At 40.8% G+C, this 25,518-nt stretch overlaps 4 protein-coding genes across 6 annotated transcripts; all 4 read left to right on the top strand.

Annotated features, from left to right (window-relative positions):
• The first annotated feature begins 820 nt into the window (after window positions 1-820).
• On the top strand, window positions 821-6,611 carry LOC127363748 (uncharacterized). 2 transcript variants are annotated; one of them, XM_051400594.1, is made up of 6 exons: window positions 821-941; window positions 1,896-2,003; window positions 2,144-2,186; window positions 2,357-2,481; window positions 3,214-3,272; window positions 3,958-6,611. In XM_051400594.1, exons 1-6 carry the CDS (start codon window positions 935-937, stop codon window positions 4,459-4,461), a joined length of 846 nt encoding a protein of 281 aa, XP_051256554.1. In that variant the 5' UTR covers window positions 821-934; the 3' UTR covers window positions 4,462-6,611. The 2 variants fall into 2 exon arrangements, with proteins under 2 accessions (XP_051256554.1, XP_051256553.1); XM_051400593.1 differs by having other exon boundaries at window positions 3,955-6,611.
• A 1,420-nt stretch (window positions 6,612-8,031) lies between these two features.
• timm10b (translocase of inner mitochondrial membrane 10 homolog B (yeast)) lies at window positions 8,032-10,324 on the top strand. The gene is made up of 3 exons (XM_051400595.1): window positions 8,032-8,343; window positions 8,437-8,532; window positions 8,893-10,324. The coding sequence occupies exons 1-3, from the start codon at window positions 8,317-8,319 to the stop codon at window positions 9,544-9,546; spliced, it is 777 nt and encodes a 258-aa protein (XP_051256555.1). The 5' UTR covers window positions 8,032-8,316; the 3' UTR covers window positions 9,547-10,324.
• Window positions 10,325-11,705: 1,381 nt separating this feature from the next.
• On the top strand, window positions 11,706-18,889 carry ilk (integrin-linked kinase). 2 transcript variants are annotated; one of them, XM_051400591.1, is made up of 13 exons: window positions 11,706-11,874; window positions 12,471-12,658; window positions 14,701-14,866; window positions 14,984-15,079; window positions 15,275-15,371; window positions 15,499-15,582; window positions 15,674-15,759; window positions 15,832-15,941; window positions 17,159-17,286; window positions 17,445-17,566; window positions 17,722-17,821; window positions 18,066-18,196; window positions 18,354-18,889. In XM_051400591.1, the coding sequence occupies exons 2-13, from the start codon at window positions 12,570-12,572 to the stop codon at window positions 18,501-18,503; spliced, it is 1,359 nt and encodes a 452-aa protein (XP_051256551.1). In that variant the 5' UTR covers window positions 11,706-11,874; window positions 12,471-12,569; the 3' UTR covers window positions 18,504-18,889. The 2 variants fall into 2 exon arrangements, with proteins under 2 accessions (XP_051256551.1, XP_051256552.1); XM_051400592.1 differs by having other exon boundaries at window positions 11,722-11,874; window positions 12,524-12,658.
• A 734-nt stretch (window positions 18,890-19,623) lies between these two features.
• On the top strand, window positions 19,624-25,423 carry smpd1 (sphingomyelin phosphodiesterase 1). Its single transcript, XM_051400889.1, has 9 exons — window positions 19,624-19,816; window positions 19,990-20,253; window positions 21,111-21,431; window positions 21,780-22,060; window positions 22,403-22,576; window positions 22,901-23,072; window positions 23,271-23,347; window positions 23,741-23,886; window positions 23,968-25,423. The coding sequence occupies exons 2-9, from the start codon at window positions 20,035-20,037 to the stop codon at window positions 24,384-24,386; spliced, it is 1,809 nt and encodes a 602-aa protein (XP_051256849.1). The 5' UTR covers window positions 19,624-19,816; window positions 19,990-20,034; the 3' UTR covers window positions 24,387-25,423.
• The last annotated feature ends 95 nt before the right edge of the window (window positions 25,424-25,518 follow it).

Raw genomic sequence — 25,518 nt, 5'->3', positions numbered from 1 at the left:
TTACAAAGCGGGGCCTAAGCCACAAACCACAGGGGCCAAATGGCTAACAAATGCAACAACCACTAGATACCATCATACACACACAGAAGAAATTAGTGTTAATATAAATAAAATATAGCTTTGCATGTTTTTGAGTAACTACTGTTTTTATTCTTATTTTGTAGTCCTGTGTTGATTATCTCTTTGATGATTTCGGCTACTTTAAAAATTGCAGACCACACTTAGTGGACTCTCATTTTGTTTCTCTGTAACCCTTTTTTTTATCCCCCACTGTACATACACACATTCACACACACTTGCGCATTTAGCTGTACTTAGAATCCTTCACAAGTGCATTTTGTCATCTGATTTTCCGACCACAGTAGCAAAACCACAACGTAATGTGCGTATGCACAATATAGATTCTTGTTATACATGGAGCTAGCAAAATAGTCATACAGCATTTGTGGTTTATACTTTAGTGTTGGTTTTAGGTCAAGCTCATTATCAGGTTTAGTAAATTAAAAGGTAAAAAAAGTTAATTTGAAATCAAAATTCTCCTGAAAATGTTTTGTCTTTTTAGAGTGAAATGGTTTTTTTGCTGGTTTATTTGTTTCTGTGCTGACGTTTTAAAGTTCACACATTTTTAAATAAATACTAAGGTTGCTAACAAATGTTTATAAACCATTGTCATCTTTAGATAGTAAAATGGTGATCTAAGTGACATTGTAATGTATCTCCCAATGGTATTGAGACTACGTGCCTCAGAATGAGGTTACATTGTTTCCTGTTTGTAACTGAAGAGCAGCCAGTTTTCAAAGCACAGTGATAAGAGAGAGGTAACTAGGCGAGGTAAAAATAGACTACAGTGTAGCACACCTCACTGACTAAACACTGTGATGCCCTGTAGCCTGAGAGCAGACAGACAACACGTTTTGTTCAAGACGGCTGGAATATGGGAGGTAGGATCCTAACAACTTTCAGAACTTTTTAAATTATATTTAGATTTCCAAACTTGTATCTAACATTGCTACATTGTACATGTTCATGTAAATATTTAATGTTTCCGTTGTTTTTACCACAAAAACTGAAAAAGTTGAATCATTCCTAAAGCATAATTTTACAGAATACGGCAGAACTAAAGGTGAAAGTAAAGATTATAGATTATAACATCAACCCAATGAGCTGATAATTGTGTATGTATAACGGTACACCGCTGTTGTTTATTGCAGTTCAGTATCCACACAGAACCTAGTTTTGTTGTTGTCATAGTACGTACGTGAATCATGTGCAGCACACTTCCGAAAACATTTTTTAACCAAATTATTTATTTGACTTAAAAAGTCAAGAAGTTAAGATATGTAAAACTGTAGTTACAGCAGGAAGAATTAATTTCCTGTGAAATGTGTCAGTATTGTTAAGTTGAAATTGGTACAGTACGCATTTACATATAACCAAGCAAAAAATTACGGTTTAACCTCTAGACTATTTTTTTTGGAAAAGCCACACTCAGATGTTCCATTTGCAGTAGCACATGGTTTATACACTTGTAGAATTCACTAATAATTTTAGAATGGCCGTAACATGCATAACATGGTTACAACCTTCTCAGTTTTTCCTCAGTTTTCTTCTCTTAACTAACCTTAACAGGAATTGACAGTTAGGCTACTGCTGAAGAACTTTAATGCATGTTGTTTGTCACCGGCACAAAAGTGATGACACATCCTAAAAAGGTTTCATCTATTCTGTTTGTTATTGAGATGAGATAGAGGGAAATTCCAAACAATATTAGTAATAGCTGATAAAAAGTCTGAAATTCTACACACTGATTTAGAAATCTCATCACTTTTTGATTCACCACGGAGAGAAGTTTGAAGGTTTGCGTTGTTAATGGTCAGTTTGTGTTTGTTTTTTAGAGTGTAAACTTGAACTGATTGGTCTGGCGCTGTTATCTCCGGCCCTGTTGATCTCTTTGTGTCTCAATATCATCTTCTGGATCCGACGAAGAGCCATTTTGTGTGGAGGTATAATTATATGTAAAGTAATTTTTTCTGGCATATTGTTTTGCTTTTCTAAATGTGGCCACCGTTGATTATAAACCTCTCTCAGCTTTTACAAGGACAACAGGGTATTCTATAAATTGTTAAATATTTTATTTATACAGACAGAGATGACTGCTGCAATCCACACATTTATGAAGGAGAAAGGTATGCTTTTTATTTATTTTCTTAAATGCGTGTCCATGTCAGCCCATCATTATTTAGCCCAATACATCTTATTTTGTAATAGGTAATAATTGGTATTCCAATATTTCCACAAATGACATCTGATCGTTAAAAAATAAACTGTGGAATTGTGCGTCTATATCTTGTTTTAGCCTGTCACAGGATGCAGGGCATTATTTTCATAACCTCAATCATCATGAGGAGCAGGAAAATCCCCACAATCATCATGAGCAACAGGAAAATCCAATCTATGGCAACATCAACACAGACAGACGAGGTGAGCGCAGGCCTGCTTTCTGTCACCTTGAAAAAAATGAATACCGGGAAATGATTGCATATTTAAGTGTATCGCTCAGTCTATCACAAAAAAAAATATTTTTGAGCCATGCATAGTCTGTCTACACATTTTATTTTTTTTGAAAATAATTATAATATAACTGTTTCCTTTTTTCTGTATTTGTAGACAGTATATTTTCTTCAACCACCATGTGGCCACATTTTAGGAGCATTAAAGTTGTGTATTAAAACAAGCTGAAACTTCATTTGGATCACGCCAGTTATAATTTAAATAAATGCATACATAAATGCATTTAGATAAAACTGTACAGATTTCCTTTTTACCCACTGTTTAAATCCTTTTAGATCTTCCATATTTAGATGCATTGTTTATAGTTAATTTGTCAGTAGAGCTAGATGAGCTTTTAAAAATCTAGATTTTTGTTTTCCTTCATTTATGTGATTCATGGGGCGCCCGGTAGCTTACCCGGTTGAGCGCTCCCCATGTACTAAGGCTGAGTCCTTACTGCAGTGGCCCAAGTTCGATTCCAACCTGCAAACCCTTTGCTGCATGACCCCCCCCCCCCACTCTCTCTCTTTCTCTCTCTCCACTTTCCTAAAAAAAAAAAAACTTTCCTAAAATAACGGTATAAAAAGCCCAAAATATGCAAATGATGTGTGTCAACTGTAGAATGTACAATAAATGACCAAATCATGTGTTTTACTTGCTCAGGTTCGCTAGAAGTTTGTTACGAGATGATGACCATGCAACACACAAGAGATCGTATGAAGGTAATTGCTGTGACTGTATGTTCAGAATAGTAATCTCTCTGGAGGATCATTACATGTAGGGACTGACAGCATTATCGCAGCATGAAAACAAAAAGGAAAAAACTTTAACGTTTTCCTGTGCGATGTGGTGAAGGGTTCATTTTTCACATGCTTGATGTCACTGATTTCCACTGACATGTGCATTTTGCCTGGGGTGCATGCTAGAGATCATGAAATTGTTAAGCCTCTCTAAAGCTTTGTCTCTCCAATACAAAAGATGAAATATAGTGAATGTAACACGCACTAAAGGTAACAAGCAAAAATGCATTTGTGAGTTGTTTACAAAGTATAATCACAATCTAAACAATCACAATTTGTTATCATATCTGATATTGTGTATTTGTTGCTGAATCTAAATATTTGATAAGAAGCATTTCATTTAAACACAGACATGTAGTTTAAACCCATGCTGACATATTTGCTTTCAAAACGGAAGGCAGCTTGTCACTATAGACATTGTGGTCAATGCAACTCTGAACCAGTGAACACAATTAAGCACACAATGTTCTAAAAATAAACCCGATGTACAGAAATACATGAGAAGATACTGCCACAAGATTCCACCTTGAATATAGTAGTGCTGAAGCATTTTTGTCTAACAGCATTTTACAAACCAACACGTTTTGTCTCCACTGTCTGAAAGCAGTCATTAGAGCCTGACCTGAATTATGCCTCGCTGGATCTGAAGGTGGCAAATAAACACAAGAAGAAGCACCGCCATCAGCAGGGCCACACTCAGGGACGAAACAAACCGCACGATCAGCTGCCAGTCGACCTCACGCCCCCTGGGAATGCTTTCTTGGAGGTGGAAGCGGATATGGATGCTCAACTTCCTTCCAGAGACACCAGCACCATGGTCTCACACAGTAGCATCTACCTGAACAGCCAACAGATAGCCCAAGAGACAGAGGTGATGGAAAGAGAAAGGGGCATAGACATGGAGAGGGAGAATGTGGGTTGGGAGGGAAAGAGAAGGCGGGAGGATGGCGGGAGTAGAAAATGGACAGGAGAGCAAGAGAGTGAGGAAAGAAGAGACAGACAAGATTGTAATGGAAGTATATGTACACAGCTTTCAGAGGTAGAGGCTATTCAAAGTGGCACAGATCATTTCATCAGCAGCTTTAGCCATGATAGTGTCCAACAAGATTAGGCATACATCATACTAAGACTGTTCATTTCAAGCTGTTCAGAACTGAATAGGCCACCTGAAAAAGCCAATAACAGCCATTACTGTGTCTGCCAGAATGAAAATATCCTCTTCAATACTCAACAAGCTTCATGCAGTTAAGCAATTTCCTCTCTGGTGCGAGCAAACTACCTCTAGAACTCTTGGGCAACTGGGAAACAAAGGTGTGTACCTTTCTGTGCAGAGGATGTAATAAACGTAGAGGATGCAAATAGAAAAGGAAACTCTGTGTTTGACATTTAGAGGTCAAGAGTCACGTGGAAATTTTCTAATTTGTTGCGAAAGACAAGGAAAACATCAAAACATCAGAGGACACGGAAGATCTTGCACTGTTGTGATGTCTCATAATCAGACATCAACAGATGTCTCACAGAAAGGTGTGAAGGGGGGAAAAAAAAAAATCTTTACATTTGTTTTCCATGCTGTAGGCGTTGGCCAAGTCTTGAGAGGTGACACTTTTCTTGAATAAATGTACTTCCTTAAGCAATAAGCAAATCTGCTTTTCAGCCATGTTATGACTGAAGATATAATTAACATGAAGATCAAATTAAAGCCAAGAAAGTAAAAAAGAGGGGAAACCTACAAGTAATGTAATTTTTGTTTCCCTGTGGGCATATTGTTATGTAAATGTCACCCACAAAGGATTTTCCACGTCAGAGTTATGATAATGGTCATTAGCTCTATAATCTATTGCATTTATGGGCTAAAGCACCATCTGCTTAAATGATTATTCCCCTCTTTTTAATCCCCTCTTGGGAAGGATAATTTACTGCCCTGCTTTCTGCTGCGGGAACCGAGCTTTGAAATGAACTTAGCAGTCGGAGGCCTGCAGCCACAAACCGTCTGTTGACAGTTTTTCAATAGCTGACCATGGCCTACTTCCCTTCTATGGATTAATATTTGGCCTCAGGCGTTCTGGATCTAACTGTTGCAGATATACAGTACAGTGAAAGCAACAGAAAAGGACACACACAAATAACAGAGCAATATTAGTCAAATCTTTGTATGAAAAAACCTGGAAATATTTTTCTTTCAAAATATATAGTGTATCCATAGAGATCGACCCTTTGTCACTGTGAAGCTATAATTAATAGGATGTTATAAGTAAATTAATATCAGCTAGATTCTAAAAGCATAGGTATAAGTGATTGACACCATTGCCAAGAATCCTTACACTTTGTATCAGTCTCTGCATTACATTTTACACCGTATGCCCATCAGCTGAATTTCAGGATGTTTCCTTGGCTTGCTTTGGGTGACATAATGACAGGTACTCTTTTTTTATCTGGCTCAACCAGAGCAAAGGTTTTTAAGGTGTCTTGCAATAGCAGATGGTGGAATGATGAAAAGGAAAACTGTGTGTGTGTGTGTGTGTGTGTGTGTGTGTGTGTGTGTGTGTGTGTGTGTGTGTGTGTGTGTGTGTGTGTGTGTGTGTGTGTGTGTCTTTGTGTGTCAGGAAGGAGTTACACAGAAATGATGCTACGGTAAAACTGTGATATCTTAAAAGATGGCTTCACAATTTTGGATGGCTGTCTCAAACAACAGTCTGATGCCCATATGAACATTGAAACAGGTTTTTACATACTGGAATTATTCATCTGTCCTGTTTATAAAAATCCCTTCCAAATGTGCTTTCAATAGAACAAATCAAGTCCTCCAAAGTTAGTCTTTTTAAGGTATAGCTCGCTCTTTATGTTTCCTTGGACAGTGTTTCATAGCTGAGCTGCAGTGGAGGGATACTAACACAAAAGGGGAACTCTGTACTAAAAATACTTTCTCTAAGTTAGACTGCTGAATCTTCATTTTAGCTTCAGATAAACTTTGGAATCAATTTTCACACTTCCATTGCCTCCCATCACTTACACTGAAAATGTATGAGGAAGGGATCTTATGAACAGGAGGAATGAATTGTTTGACTTGACTTGTGGCTCAGAAAGAATATTTTAATGTGCTGAGGTAGATGAATCAAGTGCTAAAGCTACACTTTTATGCCTCTATACGTTGTGTATTATTCAACTGTAGATTTGATGAATTAAACTATTTTTTTTCACCTTATAACAATGATCTCTTAAAATAATTGTTATTCACAGTTTGCATTAAATATCCATGCTACATCCTCTTTCTCCTTGCAGCCTAGCACGTGTGTATGTATGTTAGCTATGTAAAGTTTATTAGGATTGGCTATTGGCTTGCAGGCCCTCTAGTGGCCAGAAGGAATAGTGTTATTTTTTTAATTTTTTTTATTTTAATAATTGTATTTTGGGCCCATAGGGTGTCGCAGTAATTGGTGTTACTGTAACCATAACACCTGTCTGAACTATATGTGTGTTTCCTGATCTGCCACCCCAAAGGTTAATAAGATTAAGTTCAGGGGCAATATAAGTTGCTTGACATAAAAGTCGCAAGCTTTGCATCGACCCAACATCCTTCCTTTCTGGGCCCACTGGCAACATAAAATCATGAAGTCTGTTTGGAAGTTATTGTTTTCAAGTCTTAATATCATACAAAGCAGTCCATTGGGACTTTTTCCATCAATACAACATCACAGTGTTTGTGCCTTTGATACTGAGACAGATTATCATTTTCTTGTCTGCAAGAGGTCACGTGAGGAGAACATAAATTACCAATGTTGTCATCTTCTTCTACATATATGCCTAAATAACCCAGGTTTATTTAAAAAAAAAAAACCATTTCAGGTGTGTACTCTCTACTTTGTTCTACTGGTCACTCACCTGTTGGCTCCAGGAAGATGATAGCAAACTAGCTGTTCGGCTCTTTGACTGAATGTGACAACAGCAGCCGCCAGGGTTATCAAATGCTAGCAAAATACTTGTTTTATATTAATAAATAATGTAAGTTTGTAATTCTACTTGGAAAATGGACGGCAACACTCAAAAGTGCATGTCAACTTTTCAACCATTGATGCTTATGGGACACATGCTAGTTCGGTGAGGAGGTGGGTCTCCTTGTAACATCTTCTATCTCCTTTTTTTACTAAGAATTCAACTATTAGGATGAATATGGACGTATTATCAGGACAATGACATACCGGCTATTGCCACACAGTCCACATTTGGGAAAATACAATTTTTTTTCCAGAAATATCTTCAAAACAGTGGTTAGAGCTGTAAAAGTGTAATTATAATGTGATATAAATAATATAATATTTGTATATATCTTTCAGGAAAAAAGGAATAGGTAGCCTATCTAAAGATACCCAATGTAACCGCAACTAACTCCTCTCCTTCTTTTGGGTTGCAACCATCACTTATAAGGTGCATACCGCCACCTAGTGTAGCGGAGTATGTGGCATGAGTTATGGTTATACGAGACAATTTTACAGAATAATAATTAAAAACTAAATTAAATATATATATATATCCTTCAAATATTCCACAACAGCTTTCTGTGGTGTCCTTTAACCCCTCTGCTGTTCTGCAACTATCAACACCAGTGACAATAACACATACGAAAAGACGGCCAGATTTTGAAACCGGAAATGGAAGTTGCTTTTTCCTTTTTTTTTTTTTTTTTAATACGACCGAGTGAAGCGTCTTCCAGGGCGGAGACGATCTTCGCTACCAACATGGCAGCGCGCATGTGAATGTCATGCGATCTCAGTCCATTACGTGTATCCGCATGTGTTTGCGTGCTATCAGTGATAACGTTAAAGCTGACATGTACATGAAGCTTTGATCCACCTCAGACAGCAGACAGCTGAGCATCGGGGGAACCATCACTTACTCGGCCAACATCAGCTGACCGGCTCTTGATGTTAGCATTTTAGCTAAGCAGTAATCAACTACAGACGGACTCACGATGGATCCCGACCAACAACTGAGGAATGTAAGTCACACTCATATGATTTGGCAGCTACATGTGGCTTTACTTGCAAAATGCTTGATGCTGAGTTTGAGGGGTTAATTCTGTCTCTTGCAGCTGCGGGATTTCCTTCTGGTTTACAACCGCATGACTGAAATTTGCTTCCAGCGATGCAGCAGCAACTTCAACTACAGGAACCTCACCATGGACGAGGTAAGACTACTGGAAAGATCTGAAATACCGTGAGAAATACCGCGATAATAGAAATACCGTGGCAACTAGAAGCGTAGACACATCTACATACAGTTGCAACTCTGAGTGTGATTGTTCTGCAGTGTGTCGGTGTCTTTTCTTAAGCATATAAGGACATGGTTATAAGTATGCAGACACATGCACATTAAACATATATATGTTTGTGTTGAATATCTAGAATATCATTGCAGGCTGTAGTTTTTTAAGTTCCTCATTGACTGAAACCAAACCCTGACCGTTTGTGGATGGCGGAGCTGGACTTTTTAGCCATATCCTGTAGTTATCTGCTCATTGCCTCTCTGATTGCTGTTGTCTGTCTAGGAACGCTGTGTGGACAGCTGTGCGGGGAAGCTGATTCGCTCTAACCACCGCCTGATGGGCACCTACGTGCAACTCATGCCTCGAATGGTGCAGCGTCGGATGGAGGAGATGGAGAGCAAGGCTGCAGAAAACGCCAAGGCAGCGGAGGCGGCTGCTTCTGCGTACGTGGAGCCTCCCGCCGCCGAAGCCTCAGTGGCGTCTCAGACCCCCGTCTTCTCATCTCTGCCCCCACAAGTACCTCCGCTGTTAACTCCCTTGGTGACTGATGTTGGACCAGAGGCCCACGGTTCAGTCTCAAAGCCAGCAGGATTAGATATTCCAGTTGAGCTCAACGCTGCTGTGTCCACAACAGCTGCAGAGGTCAAATTATCAGCTGCCACAGCGCTTACACCTGCAGCTGAGGCTGTAAGGCCCTCAGTGTTTAATGATGCTGGCAACGGACCATCTTATACAGCAGGCTTTTCTCAACCACCGATAGCTGGTGCACAAATTGCGTTTGAGAACTCAGCACCTGTGTTTATGCCATCTAACCCAGCATCCATGTCAGCAGACGTGCCTGTGTCTACAGTAGCCGCACCTACAGTGTCTAAATCCACAGAGAGCCCGTCAGGCCGAGAGAGAGCCCCAGAGGTTCCCCCGCCGTCAGGCCAGTAATGATTGCCAGTCTGGGTCTGTCTAAGGTGGGCAAACTGTTAGATATGTCCCTGACTCCCACCAAAAACAACCAACTCAACACTGGCAGTCCCAGATGTGAAATTCTCTGTATTGCTGATGAGTTGATGAATAAATGATCAATATAGTGATATAGATTATAAAATAACATAAAGGACTATTCATATGTATCATCATGTATTATAACCTTTTCTGGCCACAGTCTCTCCAATGTGAGCATTTGTTGTTTCTTCTGTTTTCATATTGTAAACCTGTCTGAGGTTTCTTACTATTTTACAAATTTAGCAACTTGAAGACGTCACTTCAGACTCGTAACTCTTGCAGGCATCACTCAATTATGAAAATAATCTGAAATTTAGCTTTAGTGCCCTGACATCTCCTATGATGAGAATAGCAATTATTCGCTAACTATTTGTTATGATAATAACAAAACCAAATATGCAGACATTAAATTGGTGTAACTGTTATTGTTTGTTATTAAGTTGTTATAACTGTGTGTGTGTGTGTGTGATGGCAGTGATATTGCCGGTGAAAGTGAAGATTTCTGCACACTTAGATCCATGCAGTGATATCTAAGATCTTTAAGGATCAATCCTCGGCCTGCAGCTTTAGGACTACAGTTTCATGAGCCAGGAGGGCTACCTACACACACTCAGTCCCGATAATAATTGTTTTGTAAGGTGACACAGTGAATGCAGAAATTGACAACAATAAAAATTAGAGTATTCATTACTATTCTTTGAATGCTCCATTGACAACCTCTTGTATTTGTTGTTTGAAAACATGAATGGTCCTCCTGCCACCGGATGTCCTAAGGCAGCAGTGGGTTGGGGCGTATGCAGTGTTGTGGGTGGGTGTGAATTCTGTTTGTGACCTTTGTCTCACATCACCTCTCTCCTCCCATAATTTCCTGTCTTTGCACTAAACACACTCAGCTGTGATAAGCAATCTCAAAACAGCTTTCCCAGTGGCTTTTCTTCTCAACCACAACGTTTGTGACGTTCTTCAGCATAGCAATCTGCCAACACCTGTGGCAGTTAAGGATTGTAGAAGAAAATAAAGGTTTCTTGAGGTTAAGTATGACTAATTATGTTATGGTTAGTTTAAAATGTCAATGTTCCTGTTATGTGGTCATACAATAGTCAGGCTGTAGCATTCTTAAATAAACAAGTGTAAGGGATCCTCATCAAACACGTACTATCTTCTTATATTAACTAATTGATCATATGAATGCATTCTCTCTCATGGCAAATTACTTTGAAAGATGAAAGATTAATAAACAGTGGTGGAAGAAATGTTTACTTTACTTAACCTTTACCTAAGTAGCTACCCCATGCTACACAACAAGCACAAGTCCTGCAATGAAAACCTTATTTAAGTAAAAGTGTGTAAGTATTATCAGCAAAATGTACCCAAATTATCAAAAGTAAATACTATTTTTGCAGAGGTCCTTATCAGTGTTTTATATGTATGATTTTTTTAGTAATATTACTGCTGCATTAATATGTATGCTGCATTTCATTGCTGTAGTTGTTTAATGTTGAGCTAATTCGAAGCCCTTTATTTACTGTTGTGTAGTTTAATCTACAGCAATGTATTGTATAAGATCATTGTGTGTGTGACATTGCTGCCTCCTGTGGGAACCGTGTATCTGTAAAATGAGCTCAGAAAAGCAGTTTCTGAGTGCAGCTGTTTGACGATGCATGTTCTGGCTAATACAAGAATATAAAGCTGTGGGACACTCTATAGCTCACCTGGTAGAGCTGCTCCAGGTACCAAAGCTGAGTCCTTGCTGCAGCGGCCATGGGTTCGAGACTGACCTGTGGCCCCTTGCTGTGTGTTAGCCCCTCTCTCTATTTCCCATCAATTCTCAACGGTCCCCCTAAACAAACATATGTAATCTGAAAAGTGACTAGAAACTAAAGCTGTCTGACAAATGTAGTAAAGTAAAAGTACAGCACTTGAGTAAATCCATGAAGTTACGTTGCGCTATTTTATATAAATACAATTTAAAAACTGCCCATATCCCCTGTGCCACGGTGCCACCTCACCTGACCTCGTCATTTTCGTTGTAAGCGTCAGTGCAATAGCTCCAGCAAGGGGCGCTGTTTTGTGAGTGTCCCGGGACAGTGCTGCCAGTAGCAGAGCTCCTCTAACTTCTCACCAGTAGCCCACATCAGCTCGGAGGAGCGGGGCGTGGACTCAGACCGACTATTCTCTGCTCTTAACTTGGAGGAGACGGCCGACTTTCGGTGGGGGAAAAAAAAAAGAAAAAAGAAACAAGACGAGAAATCGATCGATTAGCAGCTGGTAAGCGGCTTTTTGAGACCGTTTTGTATGTTTAACAGTGTTGTTTCCATTGTGGCTGGGGAGTTCTTGTTGTGGATGTCCAACTTCACTTTGACTTTTTTTTAACAATAGATTTGATCCAATAGGCCAGCCCATCCGATTCAACGCAGGAAGATAAAGCCAAAGGGAAATGGGGGAATGTGGAGCTATTTGTGTACTTTAATTTTATTTAGACTCTGGCCGGCTGTTTGTGTGTCTTTGTGCAGCACATTGTGTACATTGTGTACAGTATTTCTCAAACTAAGGGCTTAAAGATTGGTCTACAGTTAAAATGAATGTTTAGGAATATACTTCTACCATAAAAGAAGTCCTGAGGGAATAGTGTTTTTCACATCACACATTCATTTCTCATTATGGACATTTACCTTTTACCCTGTTTCTGTTTCTAAATTATAATCCTTTTTCTTTCTATTACTCTTTTTACTTCGTGTGTTTATTTATTAACACACCTTAATCTGTTTTATCATTTTGTTTAGGTATTTGAACATCAGTTTTATTTCACGTATCCTTTTCTTACTCTTAGTTTTCATCTTTTTTTTATCTAATTCTGCCTCCAGTGTTTCCTCACTGCAACTTGATGAGATAGGCTACATGTTCCTGATCTCAACAGAGACTGAAAGAGCAACCAGTCTAGAGAGGCAGCCCTCAGTATAACCATGGATGACATCTTCACACAGTGTCGAGAAGGGAACTCTGTGGCCGTTCGTCTGTGGTTGGACAACACAGAGAATGACCTCAACTTGGGGTGAGCGGATATATCTGCACACACTTTCGCTCAGATACATAAAGCTTTGAAGGGGACTGCCTTTATCTTCTGTGCAATAACAAATTGAGTACGGCCTTCTAATGATTGGAATGAACCTTGTAGCGAGTGTACCACATTTGGTATAGGAGGTGATTCTGCTGCTCTGTGTGTGTGTGTCTGCATACAAAGCAATCCTTGGCACATTAGAGGTGGTCAAATAGTTTCCATATTGTGCTCTCCCTGCAACTCCACATGTTGCTGAGCATGACCCAGCTTTGGTAATTCCAGTCCAGTTTAAGCTTTTTTCCCCCATTTTCTTCTTGGATTTCTCTCTTTATGATGTCATCCCCCAAAATTGTGTGTGTGTGTGTGTGTGTGTGTGTGTGTGTGTGTGTGTGTGTGTGTGTATAAAAGCAGTGGGTGATTTAGGGAGGTTGTGCAGTGACATAAATGACTCAGACTTCAGAATATAGTCTACAACTCATCCTCCACTAGACTGAAAAGCACAGACTGACTTTAGGTTATAGTAGTGAGACTGACAGACAATTTAATCAATAGCACATGTGATAATCACAGTTAAACTGAATATTTGGGGATCTATACTGTTGGTCAGCCAAAAGATGTCACCCTGTTCTCTGGGAACAATTTGTGACATGTTAATGCTGATGTTTTTAATTAAAAAAATAACAAATGTATCTAAAATATAAGCAGTAGATGAGTTTATAATGGTCATGAGTCGCATCCCTGTTAGATTCCTAGAGGACATACAGATGACTTCAGCCGGTTTACATAGTTTCCTTGCTAGAAAGGAGCCAGAAGACCTCACTGCTAAAGACCTTGGTTATCTCATTCTTGGGCCAGGCCATATATGTGCAGTTTGTTGACGTTGACTTTGAGGGCTGCAGAGCTGCTGGCCAACCACGCAACAGACAAGGCCATTTCCTCTGTTCAACTCCATACAGGGCCAGGCCCTCGCTGACAGAGCTTCTCAGGCAGCTAGCTGCAGCCCTGCATAAACATCTGAGAGACCAGTCATTAAGCTGGAGGCCTTTTTTCTTTTGGCTGTTACTCTGAAGAAGCTCAACTGTGTGTGAACCAGCTTTGTTTTTTTCTTATAAAGTGACATATGTTGTTGGGAAAATGTGTTGTTAATGTGAACTGAAATACTTTTCACCCTCCCATTTTTTTAAATGCAAAAATTAAGCGAGACTTACATTAAATGCAATTACAGATCTCCCCCAGGGCCCCGGGTGTGTTTGAGTGAGTGACACAGGAAGAGACAAGGGAAAACAGTGAGAGAGACTTGAAGAGAATGTGTAGCTGAGGATTCCACTGTGTATTTTCCGCTCTGTCATTCCTGAGTCGTCCCCCCCCCCCGTTACTTTTTATAGTACACAGGGCTGGTCAAACTATGAACTGTCTGTCCACATTGCTGGGCCAGAATTGACAGAGAATGTGATTAACTGTTATTTCACCTCAGTGTAAGCTAGTACTGCAGCTATTTCCTACAGGCTATACAAGCCCTCCTGAGGTTTATTGTTAAATGGAGTGCAGAGTTTGTGGCTTTGCATGGAGTTGCGAGAAGCCCTGGCAGCTGCCTTTGGGTAAAGGGAGTTGCTCGGGTGAAGGGGCCAGTCACACGTAGGTGATAGGTTGGCTCCTGGTAACAGCAGCAGTGCTATGTGTGCTGTCTGTGTGTTTTGCGTCTTCGCGTATGTTAGCAGGCATTCCAGCTTGTGCAGACATATTTATCACTAGGTCAGCCGTCATATGGGTTTAGGCTGCCGACAGCACGGGGAAGCATGTGCTTAAGTCTAAATAAAGACTGGTAGGTAGCGGGTGTAAGAACCTGGGTGGCTATGTGTCAAAGAGAAAATCACATAGAAAGTGTTTTGTCAGCTGGTGTATGCTCAGAGTTGTTAGGAGCGCATCAGCACCCTCCTACACATGCTTCAAGGGAACAAGTATGTCTTTATCTGATAAAAAAACATTCTAATTAGACTTTTTAGTTATCACAGCTTAAATATGTATTGTTGTTTTAGTGACGACCACGGCTTCAGCCCCCTCCACTGGGCATGCAGGGAAGGGAGGAGCGGTGTTGTTGACATGCTCATCATGAGAGGCGCACGTATTAATGTGATGAACCGCGGAGATGATACCCCACTGCATCTTGCCTCCAGTCATGGGCATAGAGACATTGTGGCTAAGGTACACACACTCAGATATAATGTGGCTACAACTGGACCTGTTCCATGCGTTGTTTACACTGAATACTTGTTTACTTTTGTTATTCAATTCTGACACGTTCTGACTTGTGAATGCTAGCTGATTCAGTGCAAAGCAGACCCCAATACAGTCAACGAGCATGGAAACACACCACTCCATTACGCCTGCTTCTGGGGCCAAGACGAAGTGGCAGAGGTACAGTACAATACACCCACAGACACTCCACTTCTTCTGGCACAATGTGTTGGCTGAAAATACCTCTTCTGGGGAGAAACTGCCTCTACAGTGCTTTTTTTGTTAAGCACCGGAGAGCCAACTGCTCCAAGTGTCTGTGCTTTTAAATTTGCTTAAAATCTAATCTGTGCATAACCTAGTTTCACCCTTCCTTAGGACTTGGTGACCAGTGGTGCTCAGGTGTGTGTATGTAACAGATATGGACAGACACCCCTGGACAAGGCCAAGCCTCACCTAAGACAGCTGCTTCAAGGTCAGAGGTCATTTGTGGACATTTACCACACTAACAGGTTATTTCCTATGTAAAGAAAATCATTATGTTTGCAAAATAAAAAGGCACCACCAATTTATTTTTGCGTTGTTGCTTTTTTTTTTTATAGAAAAGGCAGAGAAAATGGGCCAGAGTATGACCAAAGTCCCCTATAAGGAAACTTTCTGGAAAGGCACCATGCGTACACGACCTCGTGAGTTCATTTCATAAAAAGAGTTCATTTCATCATATCAAAATCATCAATCCGGACGTTTGTTTGATTATTCATGTTTTGGCTCTTTCAGGTAATGGTACCCTCAACAAGCAGGCTGGTATTGATTACAAGCAGCTTTCGCTTCTGGCAAAGATCAATGAGAACCAGTCTGGAGAGGTCAGTTGCACTTAATACTTCATATTTTTTCAGCTCTCCAGACGTTTAATAGACTATGTGCTGTGTCTGCAGTTATGGCAGGGTCGGTGGCAAGGGGATGAGATTATAGTGAAGGTGCTGCAGGTGAGAGACTGGACCACCAGGAAGAGCAGAGACTTCAACGAGGAGCACCCGAAACTCAGGTAATCCACACAACACTGAAAAAGTAACAACAGTATTTCTAGTGGTGTCTGGTCAGATTTCATTTAGTTAATTGGTCTCTGAGCTATTGGATTGGTAAAGGCAGTGCTAACGTGAGGATGGATGTGATTGATTGGTTGGCGATTGAGGTCAGTGGTTGCAGAAAACTTCTGGTGCAGGGATTCTTGTGCAACAGTAAGATGAGTTTTTATTTTTAGAGGTCATGGAAATGGGTTTTGGTTAGTGTGGTGGTGAAGTAGTTGTTGGCAGCTTTTTACTAAGTGATGTGTTCCGTTCTACAATATGAAAAACTAATTCCACAAACCTCCCTCCATCACAGTAAACATGAAATCCATTATAAAGAGAAATTTGAAGTATGTACGGATTTCGAGAGGATTTCGGTGAGCCAGTACAAACGTGTTAAGACAGGTTGAGCAGGGCCCCTGAAGAGGACCTCTGCATTCAGAATATGTCATTACTGACATATTTATGGCTGTTTATCCTAAGGGAACAACTCAAAAGCAGGAATTTACACAGAAATAACCTACATAGATCTAATTAATCAAAATAAATCAGAGAATAAAATTACATAATACCAAAAAGTGTAAATCAAGCAAGCAAAATCCAACATTAATGAAGGCATATTTGTATGTTCCCTAACCTTTATTATTACCACCAACTTCAGACACTCAGGTGACAGAAAAACTCACAACAAAACCATAATAGGACAAAAGTGAGGAAAACCTTTGAGCAGGCCAATTTAAAGAATGTGAGTGAGTGTGTGCAATTGGAAGAGCTTGGCAGCCTGCTTTCATGTTGGCTTCAGTTCTTGCCCTATTTCAAAGAACTGAAGCACACATAAAAGTACTTGGGACAAGTATGCTGAAAAATTCTGAGGCAACTTATCATCTGGCATGTACTGCAAAAATGAAAAGAGCTTCGGATAATGAAATAGTAAAAACTATAGCTCAGCTTAACCTTTAAAGGGCCACAGATGATGCAGTTGTGTATAAGAACATGGATTTGTGAGGTGTTTTCTTCAGGCAGAACAAGCTTTTAGGACATTCCCAACTGTGAATTTAGTAATTCCTTATCATCTGAGAAAAGAAAAGACCTCCCTGTTCAAAGAATATATCATTATTTATTTTTTATCCTTCTTTTAAAAAAAAAAAAAAAAAGGGCATTTAGACACCTCTCTCTTTCTGTCGTGTCTCCATAGGATCTTTTCTCATCCAAACATTCTGCCTGTTCTTGGGGCCTGTCAGTCACCTCCATCCCCTCAGCCCATCATCATTACCCACTACATGCCATACGGATCCCTGTTCAACATACTCCACCAGGGCACTAGTAAGTCATTTAGGTTTATGTACATGTATAAGATGGAAAGCCCCGAAGCACTATGTCTGAGGATTGCTTCTGTACCTGTAGATGGAGGACATCGCACAGACATCATTACTTTTGCCTCCTTGTCTCCTATTCTCCTCTTTCTTCTTACGCTTCCTCAGCTCTGGTGGTCGACCAAAGCCAAGCGGTGAAGTTTGCGTTGGACATTGCCAGTGGCATGGCTTTCCTCCATACCTTGGAACCAATGGTTTCACGGCTTTACCTCAACAGTAAGCATGTCATGGTAAGACACTGTTCTACTCTCTTTGACCACTAGTGTATAAGAAACCACAATTATAAACTAAAAGAGTCTATTGTCACCACTATGATCGCACAAAATTAGGGTGATGCTGTGACTCACTGACCCCCCAGATGCTTGATGATGTGATTAATTTGTAGATTGATGAGGACATGACAGCCAGAGTAAGCATGGCGGATGCTAAGTTCTCCTTCCAGTGTCCTGGTCGTATGTACTCTCCAGCATGGATGGCCCCTGAAGGTATTTGTTCCTTTTTTCACTCCTTGTTATGCTCCATTCCGCTGCCTACTTCCTCCTCCCATAATGCCTCTTTATACTTTATGAGTCATTCAGCAAGGAACACACTGTACTGTATAATTTAATCCCAGTTTAGTGGTAGTCATACTGTTTATCTGCTATGTTGCCCATGGCACAGAATACAAACAAACCCCATGAGTAATCTGGTGTTGTTAACGGTTTTTCCTTGTCCCTGTTTTGCTGCCAGCCCTGCAGAAGAGGCCTGAAGACATCAACCGAAGATCTGCCGACATGTGGAGCTTCGCTGTGTTACTGTGGGAGCTGGTTACCAGAGAGGTCCCCTTTGCTGACCTCTCACAAATGGAGATAGGCATGAAGGTAAGTATTTATCTACCCACAGGCTTATACTGTAGGTTCACGTCCGCATCCCTGTATCTCTTGGAAATGTGGCACCACGCCTCTAAGACATACAGAGGCTTTGACAGGTTTCTATAGCAACCTCTACCAACCAATATATTGCTCCCTCCACGCTCAGGTGGCTCTCGAAGGTCTTCGGCCAACCATTCCACCAGGGATATCGCCTCATATTTGTAAGCTGATGAGGCTGTGTATGAACGAAGACCCGGCCAAGAGACCTAAGTTCGACATGATCGTCCCCATCCTGGAGAAGATGCAAGACAAGTGAACGCCTTCTCAGCAATAGTCCTGTTACTATGTTTGTTTGTTTTTTAATCATCAAACCACTCTGTATCTTCACTTCAATCATGTATCTGCTAAACCACTGTAAATAATGTCAGAGACCACTTCAGCTACACAATTCAAACAATAAGTATTATATTGCTTTTCTTGTATAATTTAAATTTGAGGTATAAATGTTCTTTTGCCTGACTGTGTTGCTCTTTTATTATGGCTGAAACTTCACTGAAATATTGGCAAAACTTTTGAATCCAGTATGGATTATGTTCAGTGATGAGTCAGACAGAAACCCATCCAAAGAAATGTGTACAGAAACAATGCTTTTATACACACTAGCGATTACAGATGCAATAAATGTTTTATATTTATGACAAACCCTTGGTTTTTTTTTTTTATTCCATCTTCCTTTAATGTTCACATTAGTTTACCAAACAGTCCTAGAATGAGGTCTGCTTGCTGATGAGAGTATTCAACCAAATGCTGTGGCTTTCTTTAGCAGACTAGTTGTCATGGAGATGATCCAGATGTGAGTTAGTTGTTGCCCCAGCTCTCGACTGATGAAGGCCACAAGATGGGGCTGAAAGCTCCAGCAAGATGTTTTATTTTTTTTTAGCTACTACTGTCAATAGCGACCCCTGTAGCTCAGCTCACATGCCATGGTTTCAGATTTCTGCATGAACATGTATAATTTAATATCTTTGCAACTTAAATTCATTAGTAAGAGTCAGCTATGTATAAACTTGTTTAACTATACAGTCTGTGATTATAACAGGACATTTCTCTGATGGATTTATATTAATCTGGGTGTTTATGGGAGTGGGCATAACTTTATCATGGTTCATTTGACTGAGCAGCATTAAGGTAGTCCCTGCTGTGAAACCATGAGAGCAGAAGTACCATGGTCACAATCATAGACTGGCAACATGGGAAAACAAAACAAAAAAACACCTCTAAAGTCAATGCATTCTCCTTGTGCAATCACCACTCGACTAAGTGATAGACAGCTGCAGTTTGAGTAACAATCATTGAAGGTATATATACAGGGTTACAACTTGCTCGCAAGAAAGAAAGAAAGAAAGAAAGGGGGGGAAAGCTCTGGCACGTGACGAGTCAGCTGACTTTTTGTTCACACCATAACAAGCTGTGAACTGCAGACCGACGAGCACTCAGACGGAAGGGCTCGTCGACCTTGTTTCACTACACTTTGTGGAAGTTGAAGCAGGACTGCGTTGAAGCCCCTGATCCGCCTGTGTTCACCACACCCGGAAGACGACGACGACCCTCCGGACTGCATCTTTAGAGGTACCGCGCCTAAGAGAAGCTAGCTAGCCATTTTGTTAGCCGGCTGTTGTCTGGTTTAAAGTCGAAGTTTGTTCCCTCTTGCTGAAATGTGTTTGTGGGTGTGAGGCATTTATTCTGAAGTTGAACAGCACTGAGTGTTACTTCCTTGTCTGTTTGTTCGTGTCCCCTCACAGAGGCTGCCATTAAACAGTCCTCGGAGGACACCTGCTGCCAGAACAATGAGGCTCCCCATCCTCCTGCCCTCCCTTGGGCTGATAACCTGCACTCTGGTTCTGATGTGGCCGCTGTTAGGGTCCTGCCACCCAGCACAGACCCCAGAGCAGCCCAAGCTGGTGTTCATGAAGCATTTCAGTCGTCCAGGGGTCGGATTCAACTGGAGAAATATCACCTGTCCCCTCTGCAAAGCTGTCTTCACCATCCTCGATATCGCCCTTCTGGTAATGTTTGAAACTGTCAGGCTAGAGAGGATACTGGTGCAGTGTCCCCTAAACTGTACATTATATAGAGATCCACGTTTTAAATGATTAAGTTGAGACAAGCTGTAACCAACCAGTTGGACCACATTTCAGTCCAGGAAGGAACTGGTTATAAGCAGAACAGAAATATAATTAGTGGACAAACAGGGGAAATGAAGTCTCCACAGACTACAGCCACAACACAGCCTTTTAAAATTAAACTGTTTAAACACAAACTAAAAATTTTAACCTTCATGAGTGTCTTCTCTCAATTTGAAAATGTTGAATTTAAAATGTGTTTGAAATTGTGATACGGGTACAGTTAGGTTACTGGTAAGTTTACTCAAGTTTGCAAAAACAATTTGAGGCATGTGACACTAAGGCCCAGTTCTTGTTCTGCCCCTTGACAACTTCTTCTCTATTTTTAAATGTCCTGGTGTTTATAGCTGAATTGGCACAAAAACATGCTCGAGACATGTTCATCTCTTTTTTGTTTGACCTCAGTTGCTCTTGCCATCCAATAGCTACAGCTGTTGACTTCATAAATACGTTTTCTAAACTGGCCAGATTTACTTTTATTGTTCAAATCCAAAATGAAAATGTCACACTTCAGTGCTGCACCCACCCAAGACTGTGTGACTTGTGCATAACAAGTGTTATATTATCTAGTAAGTTTAAAATCTTAGACAGATTTCCGATAGATTTCAGTCTCACTGGTTTTTCAGGAAGTTTGAGGTTGTGACAGTCATTGAAGCATCATGCCTAAAGCCTCTGAAGGTCAATCTTTACATTGAATTGTATTTATTCTAATCCTGTTATGTCTTTGTTGTCTCTCCTAGAGTGATGCAAATGAGGAGCGAGTGGCACGTGCAGTACGTGAGGCGTGTATCCGTCTCCATCTGGCTGATGAGCAGGTGTGTCGAGATATAACGGAGTTGTTCAGGGATGACTTCATCCGAGCTCTGCAGGAGTCCTTGCTGTGGCCCACTGAAGCGTGTGCCCTGCTGGTGGGCGCTTCTTGCGGCAAATTTGACATCTACGCTCCCTGGAACATCACCTTGCCAAAGATCCCTAAGCCCCCTGTTACACCACCCTCTCCTCCCAAACCCGGTTCTCCGCAGAGCAGGGTCCTGTTTCTAACAGATATCCACTGGGACCAGGTATGTGTGTGCCGTTGCAGAACTGAACCAAAATAATCACCCTGCAGCAAGTTCTGGTACCCAGTTTGATGTGAGAAAATCTAACTATATCCCTCTCTTTTTCAGTTTTTGTAGTGCCTCAAAGTTTTGTCTATCAAAATTTCATATTGACAGTGGACAGTGTTCCAGTTCAAGGATTGCAATCTCGTGTTGAGGTCATGCCCTCCACACAAGGTTGAAGTTAATGATTTATTTAAAAGATGTTCTAGTTTCCACAGGAAATTTGGAATGACTAAGCAGAAAAAAGTACGATGCTGCTTTTAAACTGCTTTTTTAACTGCTTTTAAAAATGATTTTCTCCCCCAACAGGAGTATGTAGCCGGCAGTGCCGCCGACTGCAAGGACCCCTTGTGTTGTCGCAAAGACTCGAACTCTCCCAGTTGGAGGCGGCGGGAGGCTGGGTACTGGGGAACCTACAGTAAGTGTGACCTGCCTCTCCGGACAGTGGAGAACCTCCTGGAAAATGCAGCCAAAGCTGGACCATGGGACTGGGTCTACTGGACCGGAGACATACCAGCACACAATGTTTGGTCTCAGACCAGGAAACAACAGCTGTCAGAGCTTACAGTAATCTCCAGGCTCATTCACAAGTAATTTTTCTTTTTAACTTTGAGTTTGTTTTGACATAAAGATAAAACCATAATTGCTCCTTTGACACATAAAAGTGTGGATGCATAGTCTAGCTATTATTTTACCAGCAACCACTTAGCTGTCAGAGTAGTTGCAGTAGAATAGCTTGACAGCTGCTATTGGATCTGAATAATGCAGTTGCTCTAATTTAAGCTCAAATTGACCTTGTACTCTGACCAAAGCAGTAGGAAAAACACCCTGAGTGTTATCAACATGGTAGGAGTCAGATGTTTGTCATGTGTTACCTGGATATGGTCCAAACAGCTATTGACTCTCACCTCTTCCTCCTGTCTTCTGTCCAGACACCTGGGACCTAATGTGACAGTTTACCCTGCTGTGGGGAACCACGAGAGTACGCCAGTGAACAGCTTCCCACCACCCTTTGTTCATGGCAACCGATCCTGCGCCTGGCTGTACGATACAATGGCAGAGGAATGGGCACCATGGTTACCAGAGCAAGCTTTGAAGACTTTGAGGTTCTTGATATTGATGTTTTTTATTATATCTGAATGTGTATTTTGTGTTGACATTGTTTTGCAGGTCAGGCCAAACTGTAGATAAGATACCAGTGCTATTGTTAAATAAAAGTTAAGCAAAGAGTTTGTTTTAGATCTTAAAGTAGGAACTGTGTTTGTGCTTGCAGTTTCACCTTGTATTTCACATCCCTCTGTTTGTGAACAGAAGTGGTCACATTTGCCATAAGACTGTTCCCCATGTAGAGTTTGGACATTTTGATGGGTACCTCAGAGCTGAATTTCACTTTCTTAAATCTTCAACTATGTCTTTGGGTGTAATTTCAGATATGGAGGATTCTACACAATGGAAATTCAGCCTGGCCTAAGGTTGGTATCCCTCAACATGAACTTCTGTGCTCGAGAAAACTTCTGGCTGATGGTGAACTCTACCGATCCTGCTAACCAGCTACAGTGGCTGGTCCATATTCTTCAGGCCAGCGAGGACAAGGGAGAAAAGGTGAGTACAGCAGTTAAAATAAAAGATGACCGAAGACGTTGGGTCCAGTTAACGTCCCACCTTAGCCCTTTGCTTTTTGCTAAATCTGGATAATGACTATGGCTTTCTTATGTTACTTCTCTCTAGCAACTGGTACTGAGCATAAGGCAGCAATAAAAAAAATATATTTTGATTGGTGTCATTTCCTCCTTTATTTAGGTACATATCATTGGTCACATTCCACCTGGCCTATGTCTTGGCAGCTGGAGCTGGAACTACTATCACATTGTCAACAGGTAGCTACACTCATCATTTAAACCAGGCCTGCCCAAAGTGGGGCCTGCAGGGCAAAGTCAGCCCACCAGATGTTTCTAATGGCTGTTTATGCTGTTTCTCTGCTCTTTAAATATGTAGGATCCCTAATTATTAAACAAGATTCATAATATGAATCTAGTGTGTGGCTGACTTATTATTGGCAACACTTGTGTTTTCCTTTTTTATTTTTTATTTTTTTTGCAGGGTCAGATTGATGTTGTGTCTGCTCTAGTTAATGAATATGCAGACTGTTGTTGCTTTATGTGTCAGCCTGAGTTTTTGCAATCTACCAACTGGGGGAGCAATATGACCAGTTATAAAATGTTCTGTTTTTTTTTTTTTTTTTAAAACGTCCTCTGTTTTGTTTTTCCCAGATATGAAAGTACAATTACTGGACAGTTTTTTGGCCATACACATCTGGATGAGTTCCAAATGTTTTATGATGAGGCAACCATGGCCCGTCCACTGGGAGTGGCTTTCATTGCGCCCAGTGTTACTACTTATGTTAATCTTAACCCAGGTGAGTTCATAAACTTGGTCTCCCAGCAATTCAGAAGCAACACACATCTTCAATAAAAATTCACTATTTTTCTCTTTCCAGGTTACCGTGTCTACTATGTGGATGGGAATTACCAAGGCAGCTCTCGGCTGGTGCTCGACCACGAAACCTACGTGCTCAATCTCACAGAGGTCAACCACAGTCCAGGAGTGTCAAGTAAGCCAGAACAGAACCCCAAATGGACACTGTTATACCGTGCCACCAAGGCCTATGGTCTTACCAGTCTGTTCCCTTCTGACTGTGACGGGCTGATGCGGACCTTTGTCAATGATGACCGGGTCTTCCAGAAGTTCTGGTACTTCAGACATAAGGGACACGTGTCGGAGCCCTGCAAGGAGACGTGCAAAACCACAGTGCTCTGCTTTCTGCGAAGCGGGCGGTATGACGAGCTGGAGCAGTGCGACCTCCTCAATGGTTTTGGAGGTAACTTGGCCCGGGCGGCCAGAAAAACCCTTTGTTGACCTGAAGTGTGGACTGAGTTTCTGGGTGTGGGGGTGTGGGGTGGGAGAAAAGCAATATGACCAAATCTGAAATTGAGCCGAAAAGTTTATTTTTCCTGTTGCTGTTTGCACAGCATGTATCGTATTTGTTCGTTAACAGGAAGTCACTTGAGCTATTGCTCGCTACTTGGACAGTCTATGTAGATTGTGTAAACCTGCATTAAGACTGAAGAGTTCTCAGTTATGCCTTGTGTTATCATGTCATGTTTTACAAAGACATCTGATTGTGATTTGCAACACACCTTGGGTTTGTCAACTGCTGTTTTGCAATGATAGTTGTGTAAAGACTGCTCGACATTGTCCTGAAAGATGTTTTTGCAGTTTGTCGTACTGGGTGCCTTTTATCCGGGAGAATAATGTTAAACGTATCCATCCTTAACAGCAGTGTTTTAAAGCTGCTTCCATTCTGTTTTACTGCAGAATAGCTTGCACCCAATATCAAATTGCTGTTGTCTTATTGTCTGTCCTTTTGACCTGTCCCACAATGCAGTGAGAATATAACATTTGCTGGGATTTACAAATTCTAAAACGATTCAACAGGCCATTTACTTTATTGAATCTGGTGGATTAATGGACCTCACCCATCACTTCTCAGGTTGGAGCTTTGTTGAGTTGCTACACGGCACACAGGATCTTAACTCAATAATTTCAACAGCGCCTCGTCAGCTCCATTGTGGGGATTTAGGTCAGTTTGTAAAGTATCTGCTTTGATGCACTGCATCATCTGCCTCAGCAAATGGATCTTCAATCATGAACAGTATTTCTAACTGAGAGTTCACTTGTGTCTGCACTTTAATTCTTTCCTTGCTAGCTAACGTTTTAGGTTTAATAGAGAACATGTTTGATAGACCCAAAGTGTGACATAAGAAGGTTTTCAGATGTTGGTCTATGCAACCTGCGGCGTAACATTGGCATGACAATTAATGCAACTTGTAAAATGAAAAAATAATTTAAAGATTGTATAAATTATGGATAAAAAAATAAAAATCTGATATTTATGTCCACTTGTTCTGTTTGCTGCGAGTGAAAAATATTGACTGAATATTGGTCTTTCTCTAAAGTATTTTATTCTACAATAAATTGAATTAACTGT

This window comes from Dicentrarchus labrax, unplaced genomic scaffold (genome assembly GCF_905237075.1).
Source record: "Dicentrarchus labrax unplaced genomic scaffold, dlabrax2021, whole genome shotgun sequence".
Taxonomy (NCBI): domain Eukaryota; kingdom Metazoa; phylum Chordata; class Actinopteri; family Moronidae; genus Dicentrarchus; species Dicentrarchus labrax.
The sequence above is the reverse complement of the archived record's forward strand: the minus strand, read 5'-3'. Positions and strand labels throughout refer to the sequence as shown.